The sequence below is a fragment of the Mirounga leonina genome, unplaced genomic scaffold (assembly GCF_011800145.1).
Source record: "Mirounga leonina isolate KUSES-001 unplaced genomic scaffold, KU_Mleo_1.0 Mir_168, whole genome shotgun sequence".
Lineage (NCBI taxonomy): Eukaryota > Metazoa > Chordata > Mammalia > Carnivora > Phocidae > Mirounga > Mirounga leonina.
The window spans coordinates 34,636,727-34,658,409 of record NW_023270426.1 but is presented as its reverse complement, the minus strand read 5'-3'; the positions used below and the strand labels follow the sequence as shown (position 1 = coordinate 34,658,409).

At 41.1% G+C, this 21,683-nt stretch overlaps 1 protein-coding gene across 8 annotated transcripts in view; it reads left to right on the top strand.

Moving 5' to 3' along the window:
- PDE4D (phosphodiesterase 4D) overlaps window positions 1–21,683 on the top strand; it is a 1,027,393-nt gene that overhangs the window by 955,531 nt on the left and 50,179 nt on the right. For 7 of the 8 annotated variants that reach the window (XM_035014471.1, XM_035014468.1, XM_035014470.1 and 4 more), the window contains one exon: window positions 18,796–18,908. In XM_035014471.1, the coding sequence (XP_034870362.1) occupies window positions 18,796–18,908 (113 nt within the window). Of the gene's footprint in view, window positions 1–18,621; window positions 18,710–18,795; window positions 18,909–21,683 lie in introns of those variants that run through there. The other variant, XM_035014476.1, reaches the window with a different exon arrangement.

Sequence of the window (21,683 nt, the reverse complement as noted above, 5' to 3'; positions counted from 1 at the left end):
TGCTTCTCCCTCTGACCCTCACCCCTCTCATGCTCTCTCTCTATCTCATTCTCTCTCAAATAAATAAATAAAATCTTAAAAAAAAAAAAAAAAGAATGAGGAAGAAGCAAGCACAGTCAAACAAAGACAAACCAGGAAATTACAGTCTGCCGTGTGGTCCACCCCAATCTGTGAAACAGCTTCCCCCTTACCTGGGACTACTTTCCATGGGCTCCTAATCGAGTGCCAGGCTTGTCATTTAAGGCTTATGTCACCTTCCTACCCACTCATATCACCTCACCAGGGAGGATTTATTACCCTGAGTTGACATTCCATATTGGTCATGTACATAATAGTAATAATACCTTTTGTGTACAGCAACTTATTTTTCAAAAAGCTTTCAGTTAATTAAGTAAATAAATACGTTAAAAAAAAAAAGTTACAGTAATCTTATAATAGACAGTGAGGTTTCCAAGCCCCTGAACCACATTAATATTCCTCTAACAATGGAGTTACTGATTCTCAGATGTGTCGGAAGCTCTGGAAACATTACAGAAAAGGTAGTCTTAATAAAGGGAATGTTCCAGGCTTTTTCAGTTCAATTTAAAAACATGTATTGGATACCTGGTGTGTGACAGCCAATGTCTAGCACCAGAGATTGAAGAATGAATTTGATCTGGTTCCAACCCCGGAGAAAATCTGTCTACTAGTAAACAATCATTGTGAGAGACTGTTTAGTGATGTAGTTACTTGAAGAGTAACCTTCTGATTTGGCTCTCATGCATCAAATATGATATTTGCCAGTCTCTATCTTTAGAGGGAACTCCTGCTGGGTGGTAACCTGGATTTTCCCAGTCCCAACTAATGTGAGACACCATGGCAAAAGTAAACAGTCTGTTTTAGGGAGGCTTTTTTTTAACTCAGAGGTCCTTGTTTTCCAGACAGCTAATTTATTTTTTTTCCACCCGGAAAGCCCTTCCCTACCATCTGAGCTGTTCTGACCAAATCAGCAGAGACAAGCTACAGAGATTTAGGGTGTCTGGGTTAAAAAGGTTTGCTTGTTTAATTAGATAAATAATTTGAGAGTACTTTCCAGAATTACTGTTCCTAATCACATTGATAAATGCTCGGAAGACCCTGTCAGTCAGCCAGTAGATAATAGAATCTGGAAGAAGAGTGAAATATTAAGAGCTGGAAATAATTCAGAAAATCCTAATATTCTCTGTATGCCTGTATATTAAATTCATCATCATCATTATTTGGGGGGCACTTACTATTTCTCAAGTACTGCTTTACATACACAATCCTGTTTAATCTTCAAAATCATCATATGATATAGGTACTGCTTTCTTCGTTTTACAAATTAGAGAACAAGCTTAGGTAAGTTAATGAGCTTATATGAGTATCTCTGGTAAGTCAGTGGCAAAACTTAGGTTTGGAAACAAGGACTGCCTTGCTCTAAAAACTGTTCTCTTGAATCTTCAGTCCTCATAAGGTCCCCCTCTATCCCAGAATAAGCCAGCATATTGTCCATTCAGCGATTAAAAAGAGCAAGGACCTGCTGGCCTTGTTTCTAAGTAAAGAACTGGAGGGGGTCAGAGCTGGAGTAGGGGCTTTCTGTAGGCAGAACAGGCACATTCCTCTAGAATCCAACCAAACAGGTTAAATTCAAATGCCAGTCTCACTCACCCTGAGGGAAAATCACTTATCAGTGATTGCTTGCCCAGATGAATTCATTTCTAAATGTTCATTCCCCACAAAAAGAGCATGACTCTGGGGCCACAGAGCCCAGCTCTTGTGGAGGAGGGGGCAGCAGGCAGAGGGAGCAGCAAATAGGAAATTCAGGCTGCAAAATACAATCAAGTTCTTAAGGTGCTGGGTTTTCTTCACCCACTTATCAGGCAGCCCTAGTTTTTCTCCTCTGCCTCCCACAGTTGCCTCTTTAATTATCCTTTTTGAATAAACATTATCTTCTTGATGTTCCAGCTTACAGTTGGCTGAGTTTCTACACTTGTAGAGACTCAGGCCTACTCTTTCCTTCCTGGCTACAGTGGGTGGAGCTCCCTGCCTCCTTTTCTCCCTCATTCCTAGGCTTCCACCAGAGAATTTGGAAGTTTGGACAAGAAAAAGACTCTCTTGTGCATCGTGTGCCTGAGCTTGTTCTCGCCCAACCTGAGCCACCAGACCCATCTTCCTGTTGTTCACACACTGTTCTCTAAAGTCCCAGCCAAGTGTGCAAACTCTGATCATGAGTTAGCAGGTGGAGGAGGACATGGACAGGCTCTCCGGGAAGCCTATTTGGATCCTCTAAATTTTCCCTACCTTCTACATGCTTCTGTTGTCACACGCATGCATTTCTTTTGAAATTACTGCAATTGTTCATTTGTTGTTCATAACCTCTAGGGGCAGACTCCCTGAAGCCAGAGATCTGAATTTAGCTCTGCAAGTTTAATACCTCTTAAACTACCAGATACCCCTGGCAGGTGTTTAACAAGTATTTGTTGGCTTGTTGAATCAAACCAAAGTTGAGGTAGAAAAGGATGAATCATGTAACAATTTCTAGTTTCTCAACTTTGTCCGTGGAAAGTACTCTCCTCCAAGTAAAACCAAAACAGACTAAGAATGTGGTTTCCCTCCTTGGAACTTGGGAACCTATTACCCGTAATCTTGTCTCGAGTGCTGCCCGGCCCTAGGTGATCTCAAGACTGACTCCCTCCACCCCAGGCTTCCTGCTATTCCTGGGGAGAGCTTGTCATCGGCTTCTATGCAGAGCTTCCTTTGAAGGAACCTTTGCATAAAGGACTGAATCTATGAAAGGCAGGAACTGAATAGGTGGAAGGAAAGTGGGAGGACTGGACCAGGAAGCGGCAAACATGACCAAATATGAAGAGATGGGACTCTCAGGGAACTAGCTGACAAAAGGTGGGTGTGTCGGTGGGGTCAGCCACAGGGGATGGTGAGGACAGATGGGTCTGGTGAGGTGAATTTTAGAGGGGCTCTCCAGAATCGAACAAATTTGGATACAAACCAACAGGGATTCAAATTACAGAATATGGTCTTGCTTAAGGACAGATACTATTATACAAGAGGTGCTTTGGGAACATAAGACTATGTAGGAGGGGGTTGACAAAGGAAAAGGCCCCTAGAAATGGAGGAAACAGATAGGTGTACCAGGAATTTATTTGTAAGATAGTAAGAGCTAGAAAGGAAAATGAAGGCTAAATGGAAAGATTTATTTTTCCTATTCATTTGCCAATGAAAGGGTTAGGATGTGTGGCAGTTTTTGGGAAACAGAGCTCCCTGATTGGGTGGGCCCTTAGTAGTAATCGTTAAGTCATTGGAGTTAGATAGTCTTGTCAGGCCTAATTCCTCATAGCACATCTCATAGGGGTCCAGTTGGTGCGTGGACAGCTGAGATTATTTGGCCCAGACCAGTCCTGAGCAACCACTGGAACCTGGAACAGAATCTGTCTTTTGACTTCATATCATCTTTTAACAACCCCGCATTAGCATTCTAGATTCCAGAAACACTTCTTAACTTAATTTCTCTACCTTGAAATTTATAATTAGGTCCTTACAGGCTTGTCTAAAATACTGCGCTCAGGAAGGTTTCTGTCACTTGTGCTAAGCACTGTTGATGTTAGAGGTTGCAAATTGGCCATGAAGGTCCATAGACTCTTGTTTGGTCCTGAAAACTTGTTTTGAATTAGTTGCCAAAGTTTAAACAATGTAGATTTTTCATGTAAAAATTCAAATGCGGGGATTCTTTCGAAAAATCTGAAGAGCTGACAGCAGTTGGCCAGCTTTCCCATGTACACTCTCTGAAGTCCCCACCTACTGCCCCTGAACTCCCCAACCACCACATCGTTCCTTCCAGTGGGCCCTTGAGTGAGCGATCCCTGCTTTATGTGTTCAACTGGTAAACCCCTACTGCCTGAGCAAACTCACACATTTAAGAAGTGATTTACCAAGTATCTGCATATTAGACAGACTGTCCTTAGAAATCCTTGTGTTCTGCTTCTCCCTTGCAGGAGAGTACAAGAAGAATTTTTATTATAAAGTGGGAGGAAGAGAGCAGAGGGAGAGAAAACTAACATTCATTAAGCTAAGTGATTCCTTTCCTCAGCATTTACAAACTTATTGGTAGATTGCAAAATCAAATTAGTGGGTCACAATCAATATTTTTTGAATTAAATAGAACAGAATAGGAAACATCAGAACGAATCATACATGGTAAGGCTAAACATCACTTCATGTAAGTTCTGTTTGAATTCTTTATATACTAGATCAAATATATGTATATGTATGTATGTGTATATATACTGTTTCAATTATGTAGAGATTTCCTTTATATTGTGTATATATAATTACTTTTGTTGCTTTCACTTAAATGCATGGTTTCTTAAAAAAAGACCATGAACAAATTTTGTCATGACTATTATATATAACACACAGGAGTTGCTTTTAATAAGAGTTCACTCCTCCCCACCTTTTCTGAACAAATACAGGTATCAAAACATTACTGTACATATTTTTATACTAGGAGTCAGCACCCACACTTCTTAAAAAATAAGCACAATAGTATTCATTGCAGCTCCTACTTTAAACAAGTGGGCTAGTCATAATATAAAATGTATTTCTTACTGTGGTACCATGTCAAGAAAGTTTGAAAGTCACTGCCTCATCTCACTTAGTCTTCCCCCAAAACTCTGTATGGGTGGAGTCTGGACCTTCAGAAGAAAATGGCAGTTCTCCACAGGAGCTGAAGTTCCCCATAATTTCTGCAATTGGAAGATCTCAAAGAATGCCAAAGGAAATAATCTGGTTATCCACCTTGAAGCTGATGAATAAAGGATACTTTCGAGGTGGGCAGGCATGGTTGTTAGGTCATCAAGAACAAAATATGAAAACAGAATATACAGACTGAAATTAGAATGTGGACCTAAGTATCCAGAAGCTTCTCCATTGCTTTGATATGCAACAAAAATTTGTATGAATGAAATAAATAATCCCTGTGAAATAGTGGATGCCCTGAGCATAGTAAACAAAATGGCAAAACTCCTAAAACGTAAAAGTTGTACTTCCAGAGTTATGTAACGCTGTTTAAAAAAATATAAAATTGCCAGAAGGACATTCTACAATAATTACTTTTTGTGGATCTCAAACTGTCTTAAATCAAAAATCTTCTACTCATGTTAATGTCTTAATGATCTAAATGGAAAATGCCCACACATTAAATAAAATAATTCTAGCTAGTAAATGTGCCCTGGAGATTTATGAATACATACATAAATAAATGTATGTGTGTGTGTGTGTGTGTGTGTACAGCCATTTGGTTTTTAAACAACAGGAAGAAGATGCTAAGCAATTTTTTTTCCTCTTATGAAGGAGGTATCATTTAAGCATAAACCTGGAATACTCAAAATAAAATTTGGGTTTACAAGATCGGGGCATGGCAAGAAGTGTTCAGATTGCTATGGAATAATATATATTTTCCAAATCTAATCTCAAGAATGAAATAAAATATGAACAGCCTGCTTTATTCATTTTGCTTAATAAAAGAACTGCATTTTAAATTGCTAAAGTAGCAGGTGTAATGAATACCAACTGGGTTAATTTTCAGAGTGATGCAGGTGCTGACTACTACTAGTATCAAAAATATGTACAGAATTGTTTTGATAACTTTGTATTTTAAGAAGAGATGGGGAGGAGATGCACTGCTGTTAAAAGCAGCTGTCATATATTGCATGTAACTGACATGATAACTATTTATAATTTTTTTATTTTGTTACTTATTTTTTTAAAAGATTGTATTTATTTGAGAGAGAGAGACAGCAGGAGCATGGGGAGAGAGGCAGAGGGAGAGGGGGAAGCAGACTCCCCGATGAGCAGGGAGCCTGATGTGGGACTCAATCCCAGGACCCTGAGATCATGACCTGAGCCGAAGGCAGACGCTTAACAACTGAGCCACCCAGGTGCCCCTATTTATAATTTTTTAAACAAATTATGCATTTAAGTTGAAATGAAACAAAAATGAAATAGGCAGATGAAGAGATTTTAAAACTAACATTAGTCTTGGGGTTCTTGAGTGGCTTAGTCGGTTAAGCGTCTGCCTTCAGCTCCGGTCATGATCCTGGGGTCCTGGGATCAAGCCCCACATCGGGCTCCCTGCTCACTGGGGAGTCTGCTTCTCCCTCTCCCTCTGCCCCTCCGCCTGCTCATGCTCTCTCTCTTGCTATCTCTCTCTTTCAAATAAATAAATAAAATCTAAAAAAATTAAATTAACAGTCTTAAAATTCAAGTAAAAGGTGGAAAATAGCCAGCGTTAGGAGGGTAACCTTTTGTGGGATGTATTTTTAGCCCTATTTTGCAAAAGAGAAAACTAAGGTAAAGAAGTAAAATAATTTGCCTAAATTTGCCACATGGTTGCTAAGTTACAGAGCCAGCCTTTGAACCTAGATCTCTCTTCCCAATGCCATACTCTTTCTGTTGTTCATAACTGTCACAGTAGACCATTAAGATGGATACTTTTAGAACTCCTTGCTTACCAGTGTACATCTGGACTACTGGAATGGATTCGTAACCTCCCTCCTTCTCACTTCTTTATTTCATCCTCTGGTCTACCAGTGCACTTATCTAATTCCCACAAAATCTATTAGCTCAAGACCACTCATTTAAGTATCCAACCTGATTTTCCTTCTCCTCCCTCAAAGGAGTCTACTCCATCCAGGCTATTTACCACCGATACACATGACCCTTATTCAGGCTCCAGACATTTCTTCCACCTGAAAAGAATGCCAGCTGATGCCCTCCTCCCACAGCCATTCAAACCATAGACTTTGTCAAAGACCTACATCCAGGTTCACCTTCTTCCTGGAGCCCTATGCACTTAGCTACAGTCCATCCCTCCCCCTCCTTGCTCTGAACTGCAGTAGCACTTCCAAGCTGGATGATTTCTACATCACGTCACAATTTCTCTAGGCTGGTCATGTGTCAGATTTTCTCAGCAGGATATTCTAAGTTCCTACCCAGGTCCAGGCCACTGAATCTTTTATGTTCTTGTATTCCACAGCAACCAGCACATCAGAGAGACTCAATAAATATGCATGGGTTTTTTAACTGCTCTCTTGCTGGGGAAAAGAAAAAGAGGAAGGAAGGAAGGGAGGGAGGAAGGAAGGAAGCAAGGGAGGAAGGAAGATAGATTACTCTCTGGCCATTTCTCAACAGTACACAAAGCCCTGAGGAGGAAAAATTAGATGTCCAAAACACGACAGATTTCAAATACGTGGGGACCTACAAAACACAGGCATTGTGTTTATGTTTTGGGACTTGCCATATATAGTATAGGACAAAGTTTTCCAAAGTATGCTTCAAAAGATGATAATGGTCGCATGAAAAAAAGTGTTTCAAGATCAAATAAGTTTAGATAATATGTGTTAAATGGTGTTAGGTTTCTTTGCTGTGAAACTTCTAGCTTTTGGTAGGTGCGCATCCATTACAAATCATGGCAAAGAGGCTGCAAATACATTTCCCAAACCTGTTTGACTACAGAATTCTTTTGGTAAGGAGAATCTTGTAGGAGTAATTATCAATTGAATGTTCTTTGGGAGATACTGGAATGAACCTCCCAGGAACCTCACAGGAAGTGGTGCTCTTTTATTAACCAGTGACATTTTTTATACGTATTTTTTATACGTTGTGACTTGGCATGATTGGGGTGGTCTTATGAAGGCTATTCTAGATCTTAGATTCCTCACTAATATTCAGCCCAGAACTGGTTAATGGTTGAGTGTTGATGGTGATGATAGGAAAATTAGAATTGGTTAAGGATTGAGAACACATGAGAGTGGAAGAAACCCTTCATGTGTTAAATGACTTATTGCAGATTAACTTGTTTAAACAACCTTGTAAGGTGAGTCAGAATAATAGTTACTATTGATTGAGTACCTACTGTAAGTCAGATATGGCCCTTGGGGGTTTTGCATGCATTTTTCATATGCATTTCTCATAAAAATCAATTCGTGACTTATATATAAAGGTTTGGATATTTAAATGACTAATTTAAGATAATACAATTAGAACAATGGCAAAAGTAGAATTTAAATTCTGGGTGACTCAAAAAGCCATACCCTTTCTGATCTGTCATACCACCTCCCATGGGGAACTCCTATAGGTTATAGATTCTTGTACATGTGTGTAAGAGCTTTCTTATCCAAATCTAAATATCCCTAGATAGTCTTGTACATCTAGAAAACTAATTTCTTTTAATTAAGTTTGTGTATGGAGCCAGCTCACAAACAAGTAAATAAGCTAATTAGTCCTAATATGATCCTGAGTTCCAAAACTTGTTCTATAATGTACACACATTTAACAAATGCAGGTTTACCAGTAGGCCAACATGACTTCTCACTCATATATTCAACTTACAGCACAAGTAGTGAGAATAAAAATTGGACATAATAAATGACCCTGCTGAGACTCTGTTTATAGCCTGTTTAAAAAGCCTAGTCTTTTTTGCACACCTTTTGTATATTTTCTTCTTAGCTTTGACTTCAGTTCCTTTAAATGTAATGAAATGTCCCTTTGGCATTACTTCTCTTTAGGTATCTCACAGTGAGGGGAGTTAGGGAACAAAGAAGGCAGCAAAGGTACTGATTCTGAATGAAAGATTCTGGAGCAGTATTGATTAAAACAAATATTTTTTCTTCCCTATTCAGGTGGGAATTCTCAGCCTGGAGTCCCTGGTGACTTCAGGGAGGTCAGTGAATACTTTTTAAAAAAGAAAAGTTGATCACATCAACTTCATGTCCAATTTCCTAGGGAGATTCTCAGAAAGTTTATTAGACTTCTAAAAAGGTTAAGAAGCACTGTGACTTTTGAAATGCAAGAAATCAAAAAGTATGCCTACCACCAGTGTCTCCTTTATGGGCAATCATTTAAGGAAGTTCTCCTTCCTTGTGAAAAGTCATAACAAAGATCAGGAGATGAAGACGATGGAATGTCCAAGATAGGGTAGTGAGCAACGAATCAAGTAAAATTTATAGAGAAAACAAATACATCATAAATGTAACTGGTCATTATAATACAAAGATTAAGAAGTGGTTCTTAAGACAGGTTCTTAAGTCATGTTCTAAGGAAAATCTAAACAAAACCAGCAGAGTATGTATTTGTGTGTGGCACAGGGATGGGGAAGCAGATGGGATTGTGATGGTAGGGATGAAGCAGTGAAAACACAGAATAATTTCATGGAGAGGGGATAGACAGGATTTAATTTTGTTATATTGAGAGAGAAATATATATTTAAATGTCTGCTAGAAAGTAACATGAGCACTACAGATTGGCTAAACTTAGAATAGCAAGAGTAAGCAGGATTCTCCCGGTTTTAATCTACGTTTTGCTGATCTTGGTAGGATAGCGCATGACCTTTAGTTCATTCACCTGTTACCCCCAAACTTCATACCTGTGTATTGGTGGGTTCTTCAAAATTTCATTTAGTTTTGTAAAGATCATTCTACGTATATATCTATCACTTTAAGTCTAATATTAATATTTCACTCCAGAAAGACACCATGGTGTGCTTAATCAAAGTTCTGACAATGTTAGTTCCTGACAAATAGGAGAAATTGAAAGCAGTAGACTGAGCATAAGAGATAGATAGATGAAGATGAATACATCTAGAGAGCCATACTCAGGATAGTATTACTGCTCGAACAGTACTTACAAAGAAATATTCTGACTTGTTATAATACACGAGTACTTATTGGTTATTTACTGAAAAATATTTGTTGCATGCCTGTAAATGTCAGGAACTGGTCTAGACACTTACAGAAAGGCCTAGAAACAAATATAAAGATGATACAAAGTCACAGAGACAGTGGTCAGCAAATTGTATCCAGGTGGAAGGATTGACTGAGAAGGACAGCCTTAGATGGGAGAGTAAGTAAAAGAGAGGTGAGAGTTTTATTGAAAAGCCCACTGAAGAAAGGCCTTATGTGAACACAGGAGTATGGCATTGATATAGTAAGGTATTTGAGCAAAGGACTGACACATTAAAAACAGAGTTTAAGTGGGCACCTGGGAGCTCATTTGGTTAAGCATCTCACTCTAGGTTTTGGCTCAGGTCATGATCTCAGAGTCATGAGATTGAGCCCTGCATGGGGCTCTGTGCTAGGCATGGAGTATGCTTGGGATTCTCTTTCTCCCTCTGCCCCCCCCCCCCCCCCCGCCATACTTTCTTTTTCTCTCTAAAAAAGAAAGAAAGAAACAGAGTTTAAGGAAGATTATTCTCACTTTCTAAACAGTACTGTGGTGAAAAAAATTGAACCCAAGGAGATCCAGTACTAGGTTTTTACACGAATCTAGAAATACATAGATGAGAATTTAACTGAAGGTGGCAGTTATAGAAATTAAGAAATTGGTAAATCAAATGGCAAAGTATTAGATGGGAATATGTTTGGGGCAGGGTTGGAGATGGATGTAAATATACAGCAGAGATGGGTGTAAATATATTCCAAGACTTTCTATTTTCAGTAACTTTCTTTGTCAGAGAATCTCAATTTCAAGTATAAAACATCTGTACCTGATAAACAGTTGAACTAACCTCACAGAGTTACAGAATTCTGGAATTGGATGGCATCTTTGAAGGCATCTGCTCAATTCAAGAATTCCCTCTATAGTAATTTCTGATCCCCCTCCCCCGCAGGTTAACCAGTAGTGGACACCCTTAAAATCAGTACCCCACCCAGAAAACATAGTGTCAGCAGTCATAGAATACATAAATGTTGGAGCTGGATAGGCACTAGAGATCATCTACCATCTCTTCAGATGCCTTATTTTCTATAAGGAATACTTCGTGCAGTAACTGACAAAGATAAAGTCCCAAAGCCTGTATTATACTTGACGGTTGATTGTATATGATGGAAACACAGATAGCCTCCTACAAGCCGCCCACCAGAATAAAAATGATTCCTAAGGCTGTAACGGGAATATGGAAATAATGTATATAGTTCTAGTACTTTTATCAGCCTTCTTGCAAAAAGTTTATTGTTATTTTATTAAAACTACTTCCCAGGCAAAATCTTCTTTGCTAGCATTAATGCCCTCTTTTGTCTTGTGTGGTTGAAATGTGAATTAGAGATTAAATTTTTTCTTAGCCCCAGTTGGTGGGTATTTAGGCCTACCTTGAGTATCAGGGAGTCTACCTAGATATTCTCCTTTGAAGTTCTGCTGCTTCTTGGCTCATGAGAGGTTTTCTTCTACCTTTCTGGCTGCTGCTTCTCCCACCCTAGGCCTCCCGATGGGTCCTTTCCTTCTCTCATCTTCCTTTCATACTATTCCCAGAGCAACCTTTCTGAAAAGCAAATCTGACCATGTGACTTCCTCGCTTAGATTTCTAACAGGTCTTGCAGAAAAAAACATAAACTCTTAGATTAGTGCACTAAGTCCCCCATGACTACTCCTCCACCTTTATCTTTGTCCATTGCCAGACCCAAGCTTTACCTCCTTACCACTTGCAGCTACCTGAATGGCCTATGTTCTCCAGCTGTTAGTGGCACATATTTGCCCTCTATTTCAAATATCAGTTTCCATTCCTTACCTAGCCAATGCTTTGCTTCATCTTTGGAGACTCAGGGCGCACATTTTTTCTTTCAGAAATCTCTTCCGGGTCTTTCCCAGGCTGCAGTAGGTGTGCCTTCCCTGTCCCCTAGCTCTGTCTTGTGCTTACATTACACCTGCACCTACTGCCTAATTTTAGTGGACAACTTAACTACATACTCTCCTATACAGTTGACCCTTGAACAACACAGGTTTGAACTGTGTGGGTCCGCTTCTATGTGGATTTTTTTCAGTAAATACAGTACAGAACTATAAATGTATTTTCTCTTCCTTATGATTTTCTTAATAATGTTTTCTTTCCCTTTATTATAAGAACACAGTCTTTAATACATTTAACATACTAAACATATGCTAATCCACTATTTATCTTATCAGTAAGGTTTCAGGTCAACAGTAAGCTAGTAGTAGTTAAATTTGAGGGGGAGTCAAAAGTTATACGTGGATTTTGGACCGTAGAAGGGGTCAGTGTCCCTAAACCCTGTGTTGTTCAAGGGTCACCTGTAATTGTCTTCCTCCCTGGACTATGAACTTCTTGAAACCCAAAGTTACTTCCTTCTCTTTGGCATAGTCGCCACCTGGCCCATAGCAGGTGTTCAGTATATATTTATTAAAATGAAGAGAAGAGCATTGTAACCAGTAGAATATAAACTCCTAGAGAGTGGGCAGGAACTTTTCACTTCATTTCTCATTGCTGAATCTCCATCATTTGTTGCAGTGCCCAGAAAAGAATCTATTAGGTGAGCAATGCAAGGTTACTTAACCCATGGTCTCTCACTTACACTAAAGTAATCAACAAGATTTTATTATCTCCAATCTACAGGTGAGGAAATTGTGGCCCAAGAAAGATTAGGTGATCTCCCAGGGATTATGGTTTATATGAGGTGGAGTGGAGATGGGAACCTCCTTCTACTCCTTTAGTTTCAATCAAGGAAAATTATTGCTTACAGTCTGGTGTCATATGGAGTCATGTGGAGTCCCCAGCCCACCTGTCTGATGAAACTTAACTCAGACTCCAATTTCTTGGACAAAAGCCTCTGTCATCTTACAATGAGTTCCAAAAGCTTGCTTCTCTTCCTCTGCCTCTTCTTTCCAGTGTCAGCTTGGGCTGACATTTCTGTCTGTGCCAGTCTGTCCTCCAAACTCAGTCCCTTCACTGGATTAAAACAAAACTCTTGCTGCATCTTGTGCCTTCAGCAACTTTATTACAGGTTGGAGGAGGGGGAGATTTATTGGGTGGAATTATCCTTATCCTGTAGGCCAAGCTGACTCCTTTGTGTTACACACACACACACACACACACACACACACACACACACACCCCTGTGGAGCAAGCAGCATATTCTTCCCCTTTCCTATGTCAAAAAGATCACAGATGGGTTCCACGCAAACGAGGGCTCTCACCTTCTGTAATAAGTAACCGTATCAAGTGGTTTTTTTACAGGCAGTTTCTCCCCGCAAGAAATTCTGGTGAATACAGTATGATTAAAACTCCAGTGACCAGAAGATTGTAGTGTTCAGAGCAAGAAGCCTATCCCACCGGACAGTCTTTCATGCCTGACATATGCCTATGTAAAATTTTAATACTGAGATTGTCTTAGATAAGAATAATCATCAGAAAGCAAATGTTCTATAAATTATTAATTTTATTCTACCAATAATATGGCCAAAGATAATGGTCTTACTGATGTCAGCTTTGCTTCCTTAGCCCCATTTATTCAGAGCCCTAGAATTTTCCATCTAAATAAAATCCAATCCCATAACACACAGTACTATGAATCACTCAGTGGCTTCTGCTCTTGAAGATTCAGTCCACAGTCTGTGTTGCGGATGCCTGACAATATTTTCATGGCCAGTGTCTGCAGATTTCTCCAGCCTCTTTCCCCCGAGCAGGGCCCTACTCATGGTAGTTCCTTTCTCTACATACCCATACACACACATGTCATTGAACATATGCCCATGTCCTTGCTCAAATGTTCTCTCTTAAACCCCCTTCCCTCACTCTTCACTAACTTCCTGTTTCATTCTTTAGGACTTGGCCTCCCACTCCGCCTCTGTCCCAGTCTGATTTAAATAGCCTTCTTTTATTCTCCAGTAGCCTACATGCTATCTTCTTTCATAATGCTTTCTACAATATAGTATGCTGAAATCATCTCCACTATCAAAGGTTTTCCTTGGATAAGAGACACAGTCCTTTAGACACCTTGTTTTTGCAGACTCTAGTAAAATGCATGACACATAGTTGGGGCTAAACAAATATTTGTTGAATTACTGATGGTCCTAGAAGTCAATGAAACCTAATCTTGTGTTTATTTCATTTAAAAAATTCTACTAGAACCTTAGGCAGCACTAGAAAAAAATCATAGATTGTGAGAAGATAAAAGTAAAAAAAGAAACCCCACAAAATTATGTACATCTTCCCTTTGGAGAATTTTGGAAGTACTAAGTGAAATTTTTTATATTTCATAAGATTTTTAAATACTTCAAAACAAGAACTTGGTGCCAGTAATATGTTTGGAAATGAGAGCAGCTTGCCACTGCCAAGCTCTGCTTAAACCTGTTACATGTACACATTGAAAGCGAATCCAATTCCTTTATGTATTTCCCATCAGATAAAATGTATAGAGGGGAAAAAAAATAAGTCAGCAAAAGTTAGAACTAACCTGGACAAATCTTCTATTGTAGCAACCTCAGGCAGTAACTAGCTTGAAATGGGAATCATTTTTCTCTGGTTCTACCTACTTTAGACACTATCAATTCCATCCTTTGGAACTAAGAGGGAATTTTGGTGGGAATTAGAATGGGAGAAGCTGGAATCGGTTAGGAAGATATATATTTAAGTATTTGCTCTTTGAAGGCATTTAGTGAAGTTTTTTTTTAATTTTAAGAAAAACCTGAATCAACTGTTTTAATTTATATTTATTTTTTAACTAAGTATAGGCAAATGGTGCCCAAAGTAAGTGATTTTGTAGCTGTTCTCTTCATTTACACCAGTAGCCCTAGGAATTACGACTGAGTTATGTTGACCTTTAATCACTCAAATACTGGCCAAAAAAAAAAGGAAGGAAGAAAAAGAAAAAGAAAAACCAATATCTACACAATTACACATGGATCCTTTTATCTCAATGGTCAGTGTTGCTGTAAGTTGCGGATAAGAGTAATTGGCTGAACATTTCCCAAGAAAACGACCTCAACCTCTAACTAACTGCTCGGCTCTGAGGTGCTTACTTTTTTCCTTTTCAAAGGGAAGCTGCTGCTTCAGCATCTTCTCCTGGAGCCCCTGGCAGCAGTTCAGGCCACGTGTCAGGGGAATCCTTGATCGCATCACAATGACGGAAGCCAAGTGCTGGCCTGCAAGCACTGAGGACTGTTTGTTCACAGAAGATCCCGAGCAGAAACAGGGGTGTTATATAGTTCAAGGGTGCCTTGAAAAAAAACTGACACTGCTGTAGAAGGGGACTTCCAAGTGCTCAAGTTATTTCTCATTTGCTCTTCCACAGTCCTCTCCTAGCTTTTATGGGATTTAGCTAACAGTTGTTGCTTGGGCATTTTTCTCCCTGTAGTTCCTTGACTTAGCAAGATTTTGGACAGTTGGAAAAAAAAGTGTTTTCATATACTATTTTCAAGTAGTGCCACAGTGAATACTCTCTGGGGAGAAAGCATTTTATTAATGAATGCAATATGTGTTCTTGGTAAAATCCAAAATTAAACTAGGTCACTGTTTTTGTTCTGCTAGCTGTTGATGACATTTAGGTGTGTTGTTTGGTGTGGTGACTCAATTTCCTGTAGGATAGCTGGCAACTCCACACTGAGGTTTTTTTAGTGGGGATGAAAAGGTCAGTTACTCGATGTCTTAGAACATTTGGGGTAAAATTCCTAAAAGTTAAACTTTAATAATGACCCTAGAAACTGTGGCTAGCCATATTGCCTATAAATCTCGGAATTTGGGAAAAGTAGTATTCTCAGCTCTATACTAATATCAGCAATAATTCTTTATTTGAGCGACAGTTTTATAGAACAAATTTCTTTACTCTGTCAGTAATTATTTTCCTGCTTATTGGTATGTAGATGTGTTCGGGTCACTCTTTTTCCATTCTCCAGATTTATACAATGCATGCAGAGGTAGTTAGAACTTAAAATACATGTATGTACCGCATTATTAGTGTACTCAAATGCTGATTGTCAAAATGGCTAATCTATGATTTGGATATAAAGTAGATCTTCTGAAATAAGTTGTCCCTCTTGTTGCTGTACTGCCTTCTTAAGGGCAAGTCCTGCATTTAAATATATGTCTGAAAGCATTGAAACTTTCCTGAATTACTTCTCCCCTTTTACAATTAAAAAGTAAATACTGGAATATAACATGTAGTGCCACATCCAGCTAAGTCCAAGGCCTATATTTCTGAAAAGTTTGAGAAGTTGGTGAAGATGGGGAGATTACTTATACTGGGGAGGTCCCTTTGAGGCTGAGACTTTAAAAGACTGGAATGCAGGGAAAGGAACATGGAAAGCCAAGCTTTAGAGGTATGGAGCGAGGATTCCTGGCTTCTGTATGTAACCAGTGACCAGAAAGATGCAGCGAACACATCCTAGGCACAATGGTTTTGCATCTATAACCCACTGGATGTGCTTACTATTGACAACTCAAATAACCTAAAATAAGTTAATTTCCTCTTAAAGTGTCCTACATCCTTATTTCATACAGTTGAGGGAGGGGGATAAAAACAAAAACAAAACAAAACCATATAGTAGATGTACTACCATTTCAACTAGGTTGCCCTATACTTGCATATGGAAGGTATTAAGTAAAATGAAAATGTGTTATGATCATAGGCTTAATTATTGTTTGTAGTCCTTAGGGTATGGGATTACAAGGGACTTTTTTTACATTACATCCTTATGTAATATTTCCATTTTTATAAGAATCATGTTATATTTTTACATTCTTATAATCAGGGAAAGGCTATGCAGATAAAACATTTTATACTACTTTAAATTATCTTTAAGGTTGTTACTTTTGTTGGGGGGAAAAGGCCCAATCTTACTCTTTAATTTACCTGGCAAGGTTTAAGCAGCTGTTTGTTCACCTAGAGTATATAGTTACAGAGATTGCTGCAGAAAAGAAAAAGGAATAAAAGAAGCAAATTTTAACATAGAGTCCCCAAAATGAATACCAAACAGTTCAAGAATCCTTGATAACAATGAGCCACGTGCTCCATGTAACAAATACTTTGAAAGTTATTTTAACTTTTACAAATTTTATGTAAAAACCTATCTGGTAAATCCCGGGGAGCCTGAGATTCAGTCTGTGGAATTCTTTGTTGTGCCACTGATTATTTATGGAGTCTAAATTTCAAGGGCAGAGTTTCTTCTCCTTCAATACCTGTAGATTCGAAGACAAAGAAAAGGGATGTCGCCAACTTCATGTAAGCTTTTCAGTGTGTTCTTTGTAATTGACAATAACCAAGTTTTATAAGATGGGACTCTTCGGAGTTTGGGTTATTTTCCTCTCTGAAAGTTTTGTTTATCTGCTTGCCAGTGTAGTGAAGTTCTTGCGATTGATCCTTTTATGTAGAGCGTCCATGTTCCCCAGGGTCAGCTTTTGTAAATAGAACCAGCTTCCATACTGTGCCTTTGGATGTGGTCTTTTCATTTTCTCACGTTTGTTGTTTACTCTGCACATGGTGGGCAGAAACACCCTTCCAGACTTTTTCCTTTGGCATCAGAGGACCGTCCTGGTCTCTGATTTGCAATTCCACAGACGGAGGAAGCACGTATGCAGGACATGTGTCAAGTGCTCATACTACGTGGTGCATTTACATTGCTGTTCCTTTAAGAGAACTCTTATTAATAAGACAATCCTGAATGTGAAAATACAGCATATTGTCAAATCTGTAAGTTCTAAACCCTCAACGTTGTTTTTGTTTGCTCGTTTATGTCCACCCCAACATTTCGAAGTCTGGTACTTAGCAGGGGCCCGGCTGGGTACTGAAAGAGTCTGGTTTTAATAGAAGTAATGTTATTCCCACAACCACCCTGTTCCCTTGAAGTAGGTAAATCCTAAGCCCTCAGAAACGAAGCCTCAAGAACCCTAAAACCCAAGCCCTCAGAAACGGTTGCTCGGGTCCTAAATAACGTTTGTTTGTGCCGCCCGTCGTCGGGCTCTCCCGCGAAACCCCGCGGGGAGCAACGGAGGGTGAAGACGCCGAGGCTCTGGCAGTCGGGGCGGCCGGGAGGGGCGCGCGGGGTCCCCGCGGGCAGGTGCGCGACCGCGCGCGCCTGCGCGCCAGGTCTCGCCGGAGCCCCGCGGCGGGCGCGACCCCGGGTGGCGGGCGCTCGGCGCCGAGTTTGGGGCCGCTCCCCTCGCGCAGCCCCACGGCGCCCCACAGACACACGCGCTCGCGCCCGCGCTTCCCGGGCTTGTCTGCAAAGCGAGCGGCCCCGGGCTGCGCGGGGTGGTGCCCCGGCGAGGCGGTGGGGCGGTCGAGGCTGGGGCTTCGGGGAAGGCGGCGGCGGGGGGCGCGGGCGGGCCTTGGCAGTTGGCAGGCTCCTTGTAAGGGAGCTGAGGAGGGGCCAGGCAGCGGCGAGGGCCGCGAGGGGCGTGAGGGGGAGTGTTCCCGGAAAGCCGCGGCGATGGAGCCGCGGAGCGCCGGGCGCCGGAGGAGTTGAGAAAGAAAACAGGAAACGTGGTGGCCGCGCACCCGGCCGCGGCTGATTCATTCGCGTCGTGAGAAGGCTCGGCAGGCGGAGTGGGCGCGGAGACGCGGCTCGGCCGGCCGGCGACGAGATCGGGCCGTGGACCAGGCGCTCCCTCCGCGGGGCTGGCCCCAGGCGCGCGCGCCGCCCCCTTCGCCCGCTCCCGGGCTGGCCCTCGCGCCCGCCGCGCCGTCGAAAAGTCGCCCCGTGGGGTTTTTGCCGTGTCTCCGCGTGAGCGTTGGCTTGCCGCGCTTTGTGCGCCCTCCCTGGACGCGGGGCTGAGACGCCAAGCTGGAGAAACCGTGCTTCCCCGAGGCCGGCCGCGCCGCTAGCTGAGCCTCGGCCCCCAGCGCGGCGGCCGGCTCGGCACTATGAAGGAGCAGCCCTCGTGTGCGGGCACCGGGCATCCGCGCATGGCGGGGTATGGCAGGATGGCCCCCTTTGAACTCGCTGGCGGCGCCGTGAAGCGCTTGAGAACTGAGCCCCCCTTTCCCTGTCTCTTCGCAGAGGAGGCCTACCAGAAACTGGCCAGCGAGACCCTGGAGGAGCTGGACTGGTGTCTGGACCAGCTAGAGACGCTGCAGACCAGGCACTCCGTCAGTGAGATGGCCTCCAACAAGGTAAGCCCGGCTCTGCCTGTCGCCAGGGCCCCTAGACTGCTGATTCCCACGCTGGTGAAGCCGCCAGCCCCTGTGGCCCTGAGAAATACATAGAGATTTTGTCACACTGCACGTTGGCTGTTTTGCTCCCTTGGAGGGAGGTTCCTGACTCTGCGCCTTCCCTGTCTCTTACGTTCACTCCAGATAAAGTAAACATTTTGCAAAAGCAACTTTGACATAGTTTGATTACAGCACCCCAGGCCACAGTGAGTGGGGATTTTTTGGGGGGGGAGGGGAGTGGGCTTGTCAGTGACACTTTGCCCTTGCAGCAGGAACCCAGGCGGGGCCGTTGGCGTTGCGTGCTTAAGGGTATTCTTGGGACTCCCAGTTGGGAATAAGAGTTGCTGGAGGTCAGTGCAATCTCTGGGATGTCACCACCTACCGCACTCAGCGCTCAGTAGAGTTCACTGAACTTGGAACCTTAACTCTCATTTATCTAGATGTTAGGGTACATTGTAAGAACTGAGCTTTTATATGTTCTCTTAGCCTTAGGTGTCCACAGGAAATGTCAAGAAAGTTAGAAAGTTCATTATGATCATTACCTTTGTTTTCATGAACCTTGGAGAGAAATCCAGTTTTCTGAGGTCATTTAGTATGTTTCAGTGGGTCATTTGTGCCATATATGCCGAAGTGCTGGCCTCGGTGGTCAGTGGAGTTTTGGGGGACTGAGAAGTAACCTTCAGCCTGAGACAGCTTTAAAGCAAGGTATAGTGTTGTCAGTGTTACTGTATTTTTTGGAATTTCTCTTCCTTGTGTCTTTAGTTATGTAAGGAAATAACTGGGATTATGTATGTTTTTAATGAATATTTGGCTGAGGGGATAGGAAAGGAGGCACATGCAGATGACTGAGGGATTCAACCAGTAAAAACTGTTAACTTTGTGTGGCAATTACTAACAGTTGCCTCCTAACGATATTTAAATATTTTGGCCACCTATTTACAAGGTCAGGAAGGTTATACCATTTTACAGTTTATCTGTGTGCACATATCTTTAACTGGGTGATGCTCTTTCTTAGCTTATTGTAGTTTTTATCCCACCTTTTTTTGTCCCCCAGTCAGTTTTTTTTTAAATACCATAGCATATCAGCCACTTGATTGTCTTATCTGTTGACAATGCTTACATAGATTGCATTGTTTTTGAAGTGGGAAGTTAGCTTCAAATAGAATAAAAGAGACTCCTCACGCACTTTCTACAGACACTAACTTACCCATAAGCACACTGACCTAACCCAAATGCACACTGGGGATCAGGTCTGGGTTTTTTGTTTGTTTTGTTTCGGCCTCATTTTGAACTTTGGTGTGGCTCCTCATCAAAATAACCCATCATTGGGCTCTTATTTCCTGCTGTGGCATCAGGTGCCATTGTTTTCCTCTGGTTAACAAAGTCTTAGTTCATTGATTATTTTCATAAAATAGAATTTTTTTTTTTAAATTTGATTGATAATAGCAGTAGACTGTGCTGAGTGTCTTCAATGCCCTACATGCTGAATGGGACCATTCTGCAGGGGGATTGAGTTCTTAATTCTCTTGTCTGGTTAATTCTGTATAAAAAAGAAGAGCAGAATCAGAAGGCACCCAAAGGGATATGCACACATTTGGTTATGTCTTCAAGGTGATCTGACAGTACTTTTTCAGAGAAATGAACCTGAGCAGCTATAATTACTTTCCCCAGAAATCCATATTCTTAATGATGAGACCTATGTTTGAATTTAAAAATTAACATGAAATCTAATAATGTATCGTAAGTGATGTCAACTGTCAAGTAATTAGTTTATCAATACTTTAAGATTTTTAAAAATAAAGCTTTAGGTCACAGTAATTGATCAAGATGATTTCTTTCTTTAATGGCACCAAATAAGACAGGATTTTTAAAAAATCTCCATGGTGAAAGCACCCAATTAAACTTTGAGTTAATTTACAGATTTAGTAGAGAAGGTGCATTTATTTGGTTGAAGGGAAACGTAGGTTAAGTGAGAAAAGTCTTTTTAAGAAGGTGATTCTAGCTGTTTGTGTCTTGTGGTTGAAAGATTATTGACAGGACACTTATTTTTAACATTAAAAAAACTCAACTTGGCTGAAGCTGTTGCTTAAACTTCTAATTTCTAAGCTATCCATTTCCTTTTTTTTAACCCATTCGTTTTTACAAGAATGCTAAACTCATGTAACTTTTTATAGGTGAAAAGGGATTATCAAAGAAGGAAAAAAAGCTCTTGGTAAATGTTGTAAAGTTACCCTTCTGCTTTCATAACAAGGGCAGGAAAAAGTCACATCCCCATAAGCTGTAAACTGAGTGGGAACAGCTGATCTGAAGGTCCCCGTGAGTGATGCCCAACCTAAGTCTGAACTGGAAATGTGACAGCTTGCAGCACATATCTCTTGAGGATGAATGAATACGTCTGAAACATTGCTTTCTGGTTGTGTTTTATTGCTGTCCATTATTTTTACATATACTTGTTTGAACCAGCCAGTATTTTCAGGTTATTCTCTTTCTGCCTTTGAAAAATCATGACATTTTTACATGTTCTTCTCACTTGAGTTTCTTTTTTTTTTTTTTTTTTAAAGATTTTATTTATTTATTTGAGAGAGAGAGAATGAGAGAGAGCACATGAGAAGGGGGAGGGTCAGAGGGAGAAGCAGACTCCCCGCCGAGCAGGGAGCCCGATGCGGGACTCATCCAGGGACTCCAGGATCACGACCTGAGCCGAAGGCAGACGCTTAACGACTGAGCCACCCAGGC